The 16,142-nt window shown below is 41.8% G+C and overlaps 1 protein-coding gene across 1 annotated transcript in view; it reads right to left on the minus strand.

Moving 5' to 3' along the window:
* Positions 1–4,159: 4,159 nt before the first annotated feature.
* The window catches only part of xxylt1 (xyloside xylosyltransferase 1), a 28,431-nt gene continuing 16,448 nt past the window's right edge, over positions 4,160–16,142 (minus strand). The window contains exon 5 of the mRNA XM_085383015.1: positions 4,160–8,011. Coding sequence (XP_085239141.1) covers positions 7,615–8,011 — 397 coding nt within the window. The 3' untranslated portion in view covers positions 4,160–7,614. The remainder of the gene's footprint in view (positions 8,012–16,142) is intronic.

The following is a 16,142-nucleotide window of genomic DNA, read 5'->3' on the forward strand; positions in this document are numbered from 1 at the left end:
TGCACCAGTTAATCACTGTAAACTTATTAAACCAGTGTGGCCTGCACTAAAACTACCTGGTATTTTCATGCAACCTTTGAACACAATAAATGTAGTATACTTGAAGTTGTTTTGCAGGATGTTTCACAATATAAAAAAACAGCAACACATCGTGTAGGCTTTGCATCCAGTATCTGTTTGATCCCAATGAGACTTTTCACCTGGGTAAATAAAGGATGATGAAACAAAAGGGGAAAAATGAACAAGGGCATTATAGGAATGCTTAAAATTTCCAGTCTAACAAGTTTTGAAATAACTCCTGTCTCACATCTTTCTCTGTCTCTGCGTGGCATTATCTCCTTCTTTCCCCCCCCTGGGAAATCTATTCCATCAGTGAGTGTCACATAGAATAATAGCTCATCACCTTACTGCATAAAACTTTATAAAACTGCACAGTTCAAACCTGTTGCTTGGCTAATCTAGTCAGCCTCAGTCAACAGCGCTGACAGTCCGTGGCCCAATTTCAGGTCGTGCCATTTGCACTGATGTTTCATCGCTTGTGATTCATGAAATGATCCTCTGCTGTCATCATAATCTTCCCTCTTGTTTAGAAGTTACAGCTGTTGTGACACTGCGAGGCTGAAAACAAGGCAATCTCCAAAAGCCACAGATGGCGGTGCCGTGTGTGAGTGCATGTTAATTTGTGTACTGCTATGCATATGCAAAAACTTGGGTGCCAAGATAGGAGCATGATGAAAAATAGTAATGGATAGAGAGGGAAAGGAGGACAGGAAAGAAGACCCGAACATTTGCATACAGATCATTGTCCTTTATCACTATTGTTCTTGTCTGAAGCTTTAATCTGTTTCCTGATACTCCACCCAATATTTTTATTTTCCAGCTGGTGGTATTTGACTGTTGGTGTGTTTGTCAGGAATACCTACCTACCCTAAACTTTATAAAACATATCCAGACGAACACATTTAATGTTGGTGCTGATCTAGGTTACTTTGTTTAAAGCTGACAAATTAGGTCACTGGTATTAAAGCCTTTTAGGCTTAGTTCAGTGTAAAATAGTAAGCCTGTGTTTGGTGACAAATTGGATAAAGCCATAGGATTCATGTGCATGACAGCTGCACTTAATGTTTGTCATTGATTACACTCACCTTGGGACTGACTATTGTTAGAAATTGTTGAATTGTTTTTCTCTGTCCTCTGAATGAAACACTTTAATGCATATTGACTGACTATGTCAAGGTTAGACACGTGCTGTTGTGGGCACTCGTACACAGCATCAGTGCATCAAACTGCTGTTGAACCACACGTGAAATGAATTAGAACACAGGTATTCACCATGATTGTGCTTTGAATATGAAGCGATAGATGCTATTGAAAAAAAAACTTTTTTCAACATCACTACATTGTCTTATAATCTGGACTTGTTGGCTTGCAGTGAATTTTAACTTGGTTTTTAGACATAGCAGAACATTTGACAGGTTAAGTGTCATAATTACATCTTTATTGTCATTTCACATGTACAGTGAAATCAGTGCAAACGTCTGATTCATCCAACCCCATTGAAAGTAAATGCATTTTAAAAAAGGGCCATAAAATATACATGTAAGTGTCACATTATATCACACATAAAAGACATTTAAGCTGAAACAATAAAATAATTCATTGTGTTAAAAAGTTGCACAGCTCGAGCAGTGTAAATGAAGTTGTTTCTTTTGGATAAAGTATTTTTTAAATCTCTTTGTCCTTGCCTGAGGGCAGCTGTTCAAACAGGTGTCTGGGGTTGGATGCTCTGGGCTGTTTTGAGGCAGCGGGGACTGCAAAGTTCCTGCAGAGAGGAGAGAGGGCATCTGATGGTCTTCTGGGAAGTGGTGATGACTATCTGCAGCATTTTCCACTCTGCCACTGTGCAGCTGCTAAACCACACACCGTTTCAGTATGTCAATATGCTCTCTATGGTAAAAGGACACAAGTAGTTTTTAGATGTGTTGGTTCTTCCTGGAGATCCTCAGGAAGTGAAGCCTCTGCTGTGCCTGCTTTCTGTCTGTGCTCCAGGTCAGGTCCCCTTTGATGTGCACATCGCAGATCCAGAAGCCTGACACCCTTTCCACACATTCCCCACTGATGAAAATGGACCGAAATCCAATTTCCTTCCTCCTGTTAATCATCAGCTCATTGGTGTCGGTGGTGTTAAGGATCAAGTTGTAATCCTTTTACACCAACCAGACAGTTACTCATCCACCCCAGAGATGAGCCCCAGTACGGTGGTGTAATCCACAAGTTTGATGATGCTGCTGCTGGACTGGGCGAGTATGCAATGGGAAGTAGGGAGGGTGAAGAGTAGGGGGATCCTCACAGAGCCCTGTGGGGGAGTCAGAGCTGAGACTGAGAGGTGAGGAGATGTAGTGGCCGTCTCTCACCCTCTGGGAGTGATCAGGTTTTTATCCAGAGGCAGATGGAGTGAGGCAGTCCCAGGTCTGTCAGTTTGCTCATCAGTTTGCAGCAAGGATGGTTTTAAATGTTGTGCTAAAGTCCCCAATAGTTAAATATTGCACACATACACAGCATGTACATAATGCAACTTTGTATCTATTTCAATACAATGCTCTTCCAGGCTGGCTGGTGTGTTTTCCCTTTAGTTTCAGGCAAAAGAATAAAAACTAAAAATAATTTTTTTTTTATCGTGCATATTGAGTTCTAAAGACATTTATGGAGTCTGAGTAAAGCAACAATGAGTGCAGAACAAACTGTACAGATGGATGAAGGCCGCTTATTCAACTTTTTAGTGGGCAGCCTGCCCGGTCTATGGGTGGGAGAGATACTAGAGAGAAAATAGCTGAGGGAGAGACAAGGTGGAGGAGCTCTCAGGAAGGTACTGGCCTACATTTGTTTTTCCAATTGGTGTGTTGTGCTGTCTACACTCTCATACACACAAACAATCACACACAGGTTAAAGTGAAAACACTCCACGTACACATATTTGCACACGGGTTACGTGGAGCTTCTGTCAGCTGAATGTGTTTCAGAAGGAGCAAAGGCAATATATCTTTGATTCGATATGGTCTGAATGTTCAAATTGGACAGACTGTCAGCAAAGTCTGCTGAATTTCAATTACTTTTCTCTTTCTACCACAGCAGCTGTCACCATAAGCCAGCAGTTTAAGTGTTCAATTTTAATTACACACGTGCGTTTGCCTGAATTTTTAATTATGCCTATCAAGTGCTGGTGGAACATTGACTGAAGAAGGCGAAATGAGTGCTCAAGGGGGACGGCTGTCTGCTCCCCATCTGACGAGAGGTGAGCGGCAGGCTTAGGGAAAAAAATCAAGCGCAGATAAAAACAACAGATAAGAAACACTGAAGGTCCACAAACACCGCGTCCTTCTTTGTGCTCGAGCTGGATACAGGTGTCAAGGAAAACTGGTCCTGTGGTTTTAATCAAAATGAGAAAATCTATCTTGTTACCATCCCAGAAAAGGTGAAACAGAGGTGTATTAGCGCATGTAGCATGGACAGCTACAACTGAAAACATCTGGCTGCTTGAAAAGCAAAAAACTAAAATGGTGTACCTGAACCTGTTGCCTACAGCAAACTGAAAGAGAGCAGATATTGTTTCAGAGTAAGCTATGCTGATTTTTTTTTCTACTTTTCTCAATTAAATGTAGGTTTTGAATTTGCCCGTCAGTGTGTTTTTGTTTGTCGCTGCGATCTCTGCTGTCATGATTAAACTCTATGAAAAGCAGAAAAGAAACGAGCCTGTCATCTCCTCGCTGATTGTCACATTAACACAACAGGAACAGGCCACAATACGCTGCACCCTGCTGTACAAGAAAACACCATTCAAACGATTGCAGATGTTTACAAGGACAAGTGAATGAAGGCTGTCACTGATGATAAAGATAACATCATTACATTCTTGCAAATATTCTGCTTATGGAGCTTTAACTGGGTGTGATGGCAAATTTGAGTGAGAAAAATGGGTCAGGCCTGGCTTGCAGCAGATAAACAAGAGCACAGACATGGACTGGTGTTATAACATAAGCGAGGTTGATCTGTATGCATTTTTATACTTTACGTAAGTAAACGCATCCTCTTTTACTGAAGTGTTGGCAGCTTTACCTCCCACGCGCACACAAACAATAAGGACAAAGAATTTTAATAACAGCAAGACATTTTATTTAGGAAAGAGAAACACACACAATGTAACAACATTTTAAAGATTTGATAACTCTGCTGCTGTCACAGGAAGACTTTATTAAATGAAAAGGGCATGTAAAGCTTTCTCATTTGGTTCCGTCAAGACAAATTTGATCTTTAGACATTAGCATCATCTGCTGAGGGGTTATTAAAGTGAAAAATACAGACAGCTGTTACTTTGGTAAGTATAGTGTTAGTACATCAATGCCATACACACCAGATTATTCACACTCTCCATGATCTCAGTCAGATTAACCAGGGTGTAGTTGCTTGTCTAAGTTTTGTTGTCACTGCTTGACTGCATCTGCACAAACTAATGACTAATTAAAAGCCAACGAGATGTCAAAGAGGCTCACAAACAGGGACAGACAGATGATGGATGCCTCACAATTGCATAAGTGCATTGGTCATTTAGCCAAACGAGCTAAAACGCTTTATACAAAGTCTGAGTGTTTGAAGGACAACAGAAACAACTGACATGGCAATGGATGCACGTAACACAGGAATAAGCACTCGACAATACCGATCAACTGACCAGTGACCCCGTCTGTTTCATGCATATTCAGCACATGGACAGCAGTGCAGACAAACAGTCGCTTGCACACTCGCAGACACGTGTTAATATGTCGTTACTGTGGAGGCTCTCCACTGTGAGTAAAGACACTAAAGCAAATAGGTAGGGGGAGAACCATGAAAGCGTTCACATCACCATTTATTGTTTATTGTTCACATCATTGTTGGGGCAGGGATAGCTCAGTAGGTAAAGTGGTCGCCCCATGATCGGAAGGTCGGCGGTTCGAATCCACTTAACGGCTACCCTGAGGTACCCCTGAGCAAGGTACCGTCCCTACACACTGCTCCCCGGGCACCTGCTTAGTGGGCTGCCCACTGCTTCACTGAGTGAATGGGTCCAATGCAGAGAAAAACAAGTAATTTCCCCATGGGGATCAATAAAGTATCCATTATTATTATTATTATTAAAAGAAGGGAACGTGGCTAAAGCTAAAGCTAGCCAGAGCTCAGAGCTAGCCACAAGCTTGGTGTGAGCCTCGGTATGAGCAAAGGACCAAAGCAGTGACAGGAAAGTTGTGGAGTTGAGTGAAAAATAAAAAAGGATCACTGTTCTGTTATTTGGTAAATTTATATGCAAAATGATCTAAGAAACTGACATTAGTTCTGTTTATATCAATAAAGCATTTTATTTTCAATTGTTTCAGTAACATGTCCTGTAACTCCAAACTGTAATTGGTGCATTAAAGAAAACTTAATTTTTCTATAATCTGTCAGGTGTAGTTCTTAGAAAGAAAATCAGAATTGGCAACAAACAAACAAAAATAACCTGGAATCAGAAATTGTGTGAGTGAATCTCTAGACGATACACATATAACATTTTTTTAGATGATGACACAAATAGGTTTGTATGTGTTAGCAGAGTACCAACAAGAAACTGATATACAGGCTTTTAGATCACACACAAACCATCACATGGATGTATTGTATGACACTTACAGTACAGCTGTTGGCAGAGGTCCATAAGACCAAGCTGGGACGTATGGTTTCATCCTTCCCTTTAATAATCCATCCTTTCTGGTACATGACTGTACTTTAAAAAATTGTACATGCTTTCTGATAGATTATCAATATCAACCATTTTATGTCATTTTAAACACTGTAATGCACTGAAACATAGTGATGTACACTGATAGTGGCAATCCCAGTAAAACTAATGTAATCATCATGTAACCAGTAAAGCCACTGGCTCTGTTAGTAGTAAAACAGAAAAAGCTATAAGGTGTTGAGAACTGAAGACATTCTTTTTATAGTCTTATCCCACGGTTCGTTTTCTCCTCGGCAGCGTGCTTCAGTGCTACATTAAGTTTCTGATTAATATCGAGTGTTGACATTTCTTTGAATCTGAGCAGGACTTCATTGAGCACAGCAAGAAAACTGAAAAGTGGGTCAGCATCCGCAGTCACGCTTTTGGCCGCAACGCTCCTTCAGAAACGTGTCTGAATGAAGTGGGTCTGTTTGGCCTCGGCTACACTGCAAACACGGGGCACAAACAACAGCCTTCAGTGTCGTCATTGTTAATCGTTATCTCTCCAATCCCTGTGGCCAGCTCTCTGCTGTCTCCCCCCACCCACTCACTTCTGCTTTTCTACCTGTAAAGACGTGTTTGAAAAGAGCTGTGGCTGACCCACAAAGTCCACGAAGAGCGATCCCTCTGGTTGCAAGAAAGAAAAAATACAAGTAATTGACAGAGATTAGCCCTCACCTGCTACGGTGTGATGTAGGCTGAACTTGGGACACTGAAAACTCGACGTGTCGGAGAATGAAGCGAGCCGAGTTCGGTCTACGCATTTGCTTCACTGCATTAATATTTCAACATCAGTTAGTGATTTGGGAGTTACTGCGTTAAATACTGTACACTACTTGGTGTACTTGATGCTCTTGTTTTTAAGTTTGTTAAACACATAAACTGAAACTGTAAATATATAAACAATAAACCTAAATCAAACGTCAACACTGCAATTTTTTCTCTCCACAGAAATAAAAGATGCTTCTCATGTGACATCATTATTGCACTGCTCAAGAGCTGTCTGCCACATTGGATGCAGTTGCTAGGGAAACATATATTCCCCAACGAGTTGGCAGCTGACTCCTGGAAGTGGCTGGCTCTTGCTGTGTGAGCTCTGTTTCATAGAAGGAAACGCACCAAAAACCTCACAGTGATTGCTTTGGTTGCTCGCAGATTTCCACAGTTGCCCGTACTTACATGATGCTGTCTGCAAACACTCGCTAACTACTAGCAGAGCTGCAGTAAAATCTGGAAAAGTGTGGCGCACCTTTCATGTTGTCACTGCAGCTCAGGCCAATATGCTACCAGCCAAAGCAATTCCAAGGTTTTTGCCAACCAGGAGAGGAATACAGTTTTCCCAAAGGTTCCCAGCCTGTGTGACTCGTGCTTTAGCAATTATTTTTCAAGCAACCACTCACAACTCCTTCACAGCTCCCTCACGACCGCTGGTTGCCACACACCAGTCTGTACGCCTGTGTGGCTGGGGTCTAAGTCACATCCAAACTAGCAAACAAATTTATGCGTTTGCGGAACATGAAAGAGCAGTAAAATCCTTCTGCAGTGACGGGCTCAAATCCCACATGGACCTGTATACATTACATCATAATGTCATGTGTGTAGTACCGGAAAAAACAACCTCCTGTTAATACACTACTCTGTACGACTGTAATGCAGAGCTGTTTTCACTCATAATGGCGACCTGTGCTAAAACAACTTCCACAAACACCACATCTTGTTGGGGGGTGGGGTCCCCTTGGCCAGCAGGGGGCAAGATATCTGACTGCGGTCACAAAAGGGAACTGCCATAAAATGAAAACAGTTGTAGTATCAAGCCAGTGTAAACCTCAGTCGTCTGGTATAGGGGTGTTACAGTTCCCATGATAGATATAGACAGGTCCATCGCAGCGATAATACAACTGAAATATGTCTCCGTATCCGTGATCCCTCCACCAGGTGCACAGCTGCCGGTTCCAGCCACACGCCAAGGAGTAAAACAGTTCAGGATGCTCCATTCCGATCATGGTAAAGAAGTCTTGATCACCCAGGTGGCCTCTAAAGCGATACTGGTCTGCTAGTTTGGCCACATTGCTGGGCTCCAACAGCTTATTGTAAAGAGCCGAGGACCTCATAGCACCTAGGTCCAACAACATCACACCGCTGTTGAAGCCCGGGAGGCCGTCAGGAGGAGGTTCCCCGACTCTGGTCTGAGGGTTCTCCTTCCGGTACTGCCAGAAAGTGTGCCTGAGGAAAAAAGAAGAGGTGCCAGAATAAGGATGGGTCTGCATGTCGAAGTGCATTTGGGCAAAATGTGTGTAACAGTCAAAACACTAGGTTGAATATGAAGGGTTGGAGGTAAGGGAAAGTTGCCTTTTTTCAGACTGATGAATAAACTGATGACTTCATTTGAAGAAGAAACATAAGTAGTCATGACCTTTTGTTTCTTTCCCTCATGCATTTGTCAGGAAAACTATTGCTGTGGTTTAGGCGTCCCTATCAAATTTAGGGAGATCAGGATTTTTATGCTGCTGCTTGTACCATTTTTATTTTTAGGGAGTGGGGGTGGGGATGAAGTGTTTGCTTCAAGAAAGTACAAAATGCTCCTTCTGTGTACTGACAGCTGGTGCGAAGATGTTTCGTGCCAACTGAAGACGAGGATGAATGGAAATGTGCTCTTACTTGCTTGCTTGTGCACACGTACACACAGATACAGCTTATTCTTAGTTTGGGCCACAGAGGAGGAAAGCTACAGTAGATGAAATAGTAACGCAGAAACAGAAAACAAAATTAACCACTCATTTAATTTCTGCTCTGCTGACTTTTTGGATAAATAAATGCATGTGAGCGGCAAAAAAATGAAAAAGAATAAATAAAAATCACACACAGTATGCATTTGTCTTTCTCTGTGTGTGTGCAGTTTGATCAAATCTTGTGGGAGCAGGAGATTCTGAGTCACACTTTCGTATTATTGCTGACCTATATTTGGCAGCTGTAGCTTATCCTCACAGTTTTATAGAGTGTGGTGGTTAGTGACTGGGGACTTGGGGCCCCTGTGGAGTATTTATCATTTTAAAGACATTCACTGTGTCTACGTGCACTGCACGATGTACGTGCACTGAGATGCATCCAGAGTAAACATGGTGAAGTCAGGGAACATTTACTTTTCTGTTTTGCTGCTCTGAGGGAGTAAGTAAGTAAGTAAGTAAGTAAGTAAGTAAGTAAGTAAGTAAGTAAGTAAGTAAGTAAGTGTGCACTGAGTAAAATACATTAAGAACAATAAATTGCATTTTCTTCAGCATCATGATGGCCAGTAATGTATGACTTCTATCTTACTAGTTACAGACATGACAAATAAGGCAACAGGACACCGTCCTTTTTTTGGACAAAAATGCATTCCAGAGTTTATGTGAAGCTAATATTAGTCAAAATTTCCCTGTTCTTAGCTGTCAGCGAAGAACAAGAAACTGAGGGTAGACAGCAGGGTCAGAAGCTGGCAAACACCATGAAAGCATAGATCCATTCTGCGTAGTGTTAACGATTCGGTGGTGGCGGCGTACGCATCTTTTGATGGCTGCTTCCAGCAGAATAACGTGCCACATGTCACAAAACATCTCAAACTGGTTTCTTGAACGTGACAGTGAGTTCACTGCACTCAAATGACCTCTACAGTCACCAGATCTCAGTCCAGCAGGGTACCTTTGGGATGTGGGGGAACAGGAAATTCGCATCATGGACGTGTAGCCAACCAATCTGCAGCAACTGTGCGATGCAATCATGTCAACGTGGGAGAAAAAAAAATCTCTGAGGAATATTTTTAAGCATCCAAGCACCTTTTAGAATCTATGATACGCAATGTTAATGGAGTCTAACCGGGCACTGGCAAGGCATATTCCCAAGAAAAGCCCTTTAAACTTTAATGAAACGTTCCGCTCTACGTTTGGAGAAGGTTAGAAAACTGAGCAAATAATAGAGAATGGCTCTCCATGCTGTGACACAAAGACTTTCTCTGGCTTTGTACCAGCACACTCACACCACATTCACTCAAAGTGAGCAAATAAGCTCACTAGCTCAGATTAGGGCTCATACTCTTCACACCTCCGTCCTCTCCTGCCTTGAATTTTCACTGCCAACCTTTCAAATCAAGTGTCTCTCTCACTTGTGAAAGAATGAAAAGCAGTAGCTGGTGACAAGGGCAGTCTGTGCTGCCATCCCCTCCAAATGCATGCTTCTGCTTCTTCAGAATATGAAACAGCCTGGTTTCTGATAACTGCAAAAAATGTGCTAACCGACAGAAGGGAGTCTGGGCTGTGCAAATGAAAAGTCCGGCCCTTTTCGTCTGTAGTTGGGATACACAAAAACACATTAAAATTCCAGGATGGATGCAAAAGAGACGCTTTAATAGAAGAGATGATAAAGAGCTTAATTTTAGAATAGAGTCATTAAAAAGCATGATTAAAGTCATTTAACACCGTCATGTTAAACAACGTTTGGCAATTCTGTTGACTGAATGAAGGCATCATGGTAGACTCGCTGTTCTTGATGATGATGCTGACCGCCAGATGCAAAATCTAATTTTATTAAGATCAATGACAAAGTGTCTCAGTGTCCGTGCTACATTAGTCATTATTTCATATTAAGCATTCGGTATCATCTTACAGCAAAAAGGGGAAACATGTGGGATGCATCACACAATGGAGCCTCAAAACACAAAGCTTAAAGAGAGCAATTCCCTCGCTGCTCATTGTGTGCGCCCGTGGCTGTGACACTTATGTAAGCATGTCTCCGGGGTTTTAAAACATTACGACGACAGCTGCAAGGGAAGAGGCACGGGGCATTTCTTCCAATAATGAACTTTTCAGGGGCAGGATGTGCTCTCAGTGTGGCTGGTGGGAGGATGTATTCTCCTGCATAATGCTCGGTCCATTAGCACCAAAACGCAGTGTGAGCTGAGAGCCCTCTCTCTGCTCGGCACAGGAAAAGAGGACGTGCACTCTGCCTCGCTAATAGCAAGTCTCAAAAATTTAAATATTATCAAGTCCATTAGCTAGAGGCCAATTAACAGGACAGCATGCAGAGATGACAAACAGATAACGGATAGGCTTCTCCAATGTTCACTCAGTCTGGGTTAAATGTAATTAAATAAAAGGCTTCTTTCTTTTGGGGTGCAGAGTCAGTGCTACTTATTTAATTTGGATCATGCATCCTGACATTACACTGGTCCTGACCTGTCGCTGCAATTGGAACAAAAACAAATCCTCGAAACAAAAAAAAGAGAAAGAAAAACAATAAAAACTTGAATCTCTGTATTTTCTATTGATCTCAGCCAGTGGCTTCAGCAATATCCTCCAGAATTTCAGTGACGCAAAAGCTAACCGCTGTCAACACTTTCAAATTTCCTTTAAAAAGGAAAGAGGAGAAAAATCAATTGCAGCTCGGGGAATGTGCTTTTAACCCCCACAAACTGCAAGAGTGAGTGAGTCACATGTCAGTGCAGAGACAGACACTGAGCTTAATGTGGAAAAACTTAAGTTGATATACGATTTCTTGGTATTCTGCTGCTGAATAAGCCTGTCCAGGCCCACAGGAGGACATTAGTGGGGATTCCCAGTGTTGGTAAACCACTGGGAAGAACAGAGACACCAGATTTACTGATTAGCATGCACACACAAACACTGCTTTTCCACTGATGGCACTTCTCCAACACACATGACAAGCAAGCATCAATCAAATCCTGAGAGCAAACAAAGCATTACAAACAACATATAAATGTGGCCGTAGAAACGCATTCGCTACAGAGGAATTTAACTTTGGTTGGCGTGAGTTATTAGGGGTTAGTGATAAGATTAATGCACAGGCATTGCAGAGAAGACGATATTAATATCACACTTGTCGCCTTCAATATCACGTGCACTTGAAATCTTAATCTGTAACTTCACGTTGACAAGATTTCCTGTACTTTATCATACACAAGCACTCTGTGTACGATGTGTAAGCCATGTCTAAAGAAAAGCCTGAGAAATTGCTGGAAAAAATTGGTAAATGGACTGATTCTTATATAGCGCTTTTCTACTCTCACGGAGCACTCAAAGCGCTCTATACAACATGCTTCATTCACCAAATCACACCCATTCTCACAAGCACTTTATCTACACTTAGTGCTTTCTAACGACATTCATACTCCGATGGATGCATCGGAGAGCAAGTTGGGGTTAGTATCTTGCCCAAGGATACTTGACATGCAGACTGGAGGAGCCAGGAACCGAACCACCAACCTTCCGATCAGTAGGTGACCTGCTCTACCTCCTGTCTACAGCCACCTTAGTGAAGGGTTTAAAAATAGTGCAAAGAAAGCAAACCTGTGACTTGTTATCCTTATTTGGCTTCTTTCTAAAATTAAACACTTTTTGATTAATTGTTTTATTAGCACACAATCTTCAAGAGCCCACAGGAAACCACCTGCCCGTGTTTGTACCAGTATAGCAGCTGCTCCTGCATGAAACTTCCCACCTGGACTTGGCTCATTGAGTCTCACTATCTCACACACACAGACATCGACACAAGCACACACACAGTGACGTCCTGTTTTGATGCTGCACTGGAGTGGAAAACAGTGAAGTAGTCTAAACGGACCTGGTGTGTTTGTTTTATTATCTTGGAGAAAACTGGGAAAAAAAAATCAGCTGAGGAACAAAGAGCCTGAAAATCGGGGGCCCTTGTTTACCTGTGTGTATACACACACACACACTGACTAAATCAGTGTACAGAGCTTGATGTGAATCTTCACAGAAATATAATTACCCTTTGCAGAAACACAGACCTCAACAACTGTGATTGGTCAGTTTGATAGTAATATGCAGTAGTGCAGCAGCAGCAGCAGTGATTAGCACAAAGCTTGTACCTTTCTGAAACAAAGTAATTATAGGCTTGCTTGCTCATTAGGCTATGCAACAGCTGGTATTTCGTCAATGTATCCATGCATTTGTCAGGTTTTCCTATCACTGTGTATACACTGAAGTCTTCTCTCCTTCATATGTTCCACTAAAAGTAACCATTTTTAAGATTTATTAGCGTGCAGCTCAGTTTCACTTCTGTGGGTGCAGACACCAGTGAGTACGTTAAATACTGGCAACCCCTCATAAGTATGGCAATGCAGCTACCCATCACCCTCCCAGCAGACACACTTACTATGTTGGTTTGTTCTCAAGTTATTGCATTCACAACAGTTTCAGAAAACTTACTCTGACCTTGAGGTCGAGGTCACTGAGATTCAAACTCATCCAAGGTTTCGAATAGATGCACCTATGAGCCTTTCATTCATAAAGTTCAGAAATGCAACGGTAAGAAAGCCAATAAAGGAATGCTGAAAAGACAGAGAACCTGACCAGACATCTGTTACCACATCTGCTTATTTTAACGCCTTTGTATGTTAATAAAATATAATGAGCATTTAAGGCAGTGTTTTAAAAACATGTTTGCAGAGCCGAGGATGACGGGAGGAAAGAGATTCAATCTGGAGCGCCACATCGGAGCGCTGGATCCTCATGTCCAAGAGGATTTAATAAATTTCCACTGCCTAACGAGGGCACTCAGAGTTTTGTACTGTATGAATCAAACTGGCGTGTTGCTGGATTCTGAGTGTGAGTGATGAACAGTTTGTTTACTCCTGGCAGTTCTGAGAGAGAGACAGGAGATAAATATGAATTGCAGGACGAGAGCACTTCTTAACAGGTGACTCATCGTAGTTCCTGCCAAATCCTCAATTATTATTCTGGCATGAGAGACTCAAAACAACATTTTCACCATAGTTGTCATAACTTGGCCTTCTAAGTCTGACCTCATAGTTATGCCACTTGCAGAATCTCATTTTAAGCCAGTTATAAATCTGACTTATAAATCGGAGCAAGTGTAAAGTCACAATCTAGGACATTCCTCTATCAGCAGGTTTGACAACACAGCTTGTAACACTGACATCATCTCATAAACTTTACAACAAACCAGATTTTAGATCGGACAGAGTATTTAGGGACAGTCCGCCAGACCTCTAAACCATTTGACTAACGTAGTAAAGGCCTGTTACCACATGTGGAGCCCTTTTCACTGTAAAAACTCTCCAAAAATTTCCATTTGAATTTCTGTATACGGGTGCTTTCAAAAGGACCCCTGCTGGTTTGACTGATCGTTTTATTCCCAGTGAAAAACGCTTCTTTTTCCTTCTCCACAAAGATTTTTTTCTTGTATTTGTTTTTTAAATCATTTTCTGAATCTTCGCTGTGAAGTGACAACAATTATTTATGAACTGTGTTATTTATCTTCAGTTCACCTGCTGTTTCTTGTGTATCTCATTGGACTGTCAATCAGTGGGTTTAGTTTTCAGATTTCAGTGTTGGGGAATTTGTCTTTTCTTCATAGTTGGAGAAAAGATAAATGACATATTAGTACCAAGCCTTGCTGAATGGCGAAACATGCTTCTAGAAACAAATCTATTAACGTGAACCTTTAAATCGAGGTATAGTTAAGACCTGGGTAGCCGGTCTGATTGGTTCAGCTGAGGTAAAGTCCAATACACCCTTAATAAATACCAGATATGCAACAAGTGCTCGAGGTTCAAGTTTCAAGTCCAGATGACAATATGAAAATAATAAACTAGCAACACTACTTGGAAACGATGCAAATAAGTTAAGCGCATTAGGATGATGCTGGCACGACAGAGGTGAAATATGAGTCTCTGCAGATATGAGAGCCTCATTTCCCCTCAAAGCATTTCCCCTTAAACTGTGTTTGTCTCCAGTAAATGAAGTTAATTTCTTCCATAGCTGCCAAACACATAACAGAGATGTCTTTTTCCAAAACCCTGAAAAGGATGCAGTTTCATAAATCAAATTCAAATTAATTTCAGATTCTGCAGGAATTTCGCCTCATGTCGATATTTCACAATCCCAGCGTTTCATTTCACATGAAAATCCTGAAACTACAATCAGAAAGGCTGCTTAATTTCCTGTTACAGGCTGCATTGCAACTTTTTCATTTGTGCTTGTATCTGAGAAAGACACACAGCGTTTAGGTTCCTGTGAATCAGTCTGGACACCAGACCTCTGATGTTCCTTCTCACTTAGCAACTGTGAGAGACACCAACTGTGAGCATGCATGTGAGGCGCAAAAAGGCTGAAATCCATCTGGGGTCAACAAGAGCGACTGAGATTTGTACAGCGTTTCAACTGGTTATTAATATTTCATTAAAAATGTGGTATGTACACTTACACCACTTACAAACGTATGTATGCACGATCCCGATCAATTCAAGGGTTGCTTGTCACCTTCAGGGACTTTATACTTCATTTGACAGAAGAATTAGCAGATGAAGATGAACTTCCTGCTTCCTGTCTTCTCTCTCTACTTTCTATTTCTCTCCCTTTCCCTTACTTTTTGTCAGGCCAGTGGATTAAATCATGTTAATGTCACACTATCGGTCGAAAGTGGTACTGGTGACCAAAACACATATAAAACAGACATTGATATGTATCCATATGTGTCCACATCTCCTCAGATCTGACATGGTCTGCCCACATTCAGGTCCAGTCCGAAAAGGCTAGGCAGCGCCTGTACCACCTCCGACAACTGAGGAAGTTTGGGGTCTCGTTGCTTTCTGTATGACTTTATCAGTGTCTCACATTATTGTTGAAGAGTTTTGGTCCACTCCTCTTGACGGTGCCCTTTCAGTTCATTGAGGTTTACCTGCATTTGTTTATGCGCTGCTCTCTTTTGGTCCCAACACACTATTTCAGCCAGGTTCAACTTAACATGAAATAAAAAAATAATAAAATAGTTTGGAACATTCCTATGCACCTCTGGGTTTTTGTCACAGCCGTGCGGCCCGGGATTCGAACCCGGGACCTCTCACACTCTCATCTATCCAAACGACATTATTCCAGATGTCTTGTGGTCCATTTAGATGCAGCTTTGCAAACCTACGCCGTGCTGCCGTGTTGTTTTTATAATAATAATAATAATAATAATAATGGATTGGATTTATATAGCGCTTTTCAAGGCACCCAAAACGCTTTGCAATGCCACTATCGAACCGGCGACCTTCCGGTTACAGATGTGCTTCCCAAGCCCCTGAGCCACGGTCGCCCCATTTTAGCAAGAAGAAGCTTTCCTTTTGCAACCCATCCAAACAAGCCACACTAATCTAACATGTTGAATGAGGCCTGTAGAGTCTGAGATGCAGCTCTGGGATTTTTGCAGTTTCATGAGCATCGTGGTCTCACCTCGGGGTGAATTTGCTGGCACGTCCACTCCTGGGAAGGAGTGTTAAATGCTTTGCACTTGAGAATAGTCATTCTCGCTGTAGAATAATGGACGAATTGTTTGGAAC

The sequence above is a fragment of the Rhamphochromis longiceps genome, linkage group LG15 (assembly GCF_057381845.1).
Source record: "Rhamphochromis longiceps isolate RC_006_pf linkage group LG15, R_longiceps_female_GT1.1, whole genome shotgun sequence".
NCBI lineage: Eukaryota > Metazoa > Chordata > Actinopteri > Cichliformes > Cichlidae > Rhamphochromis > Rhamphochromis longiceps.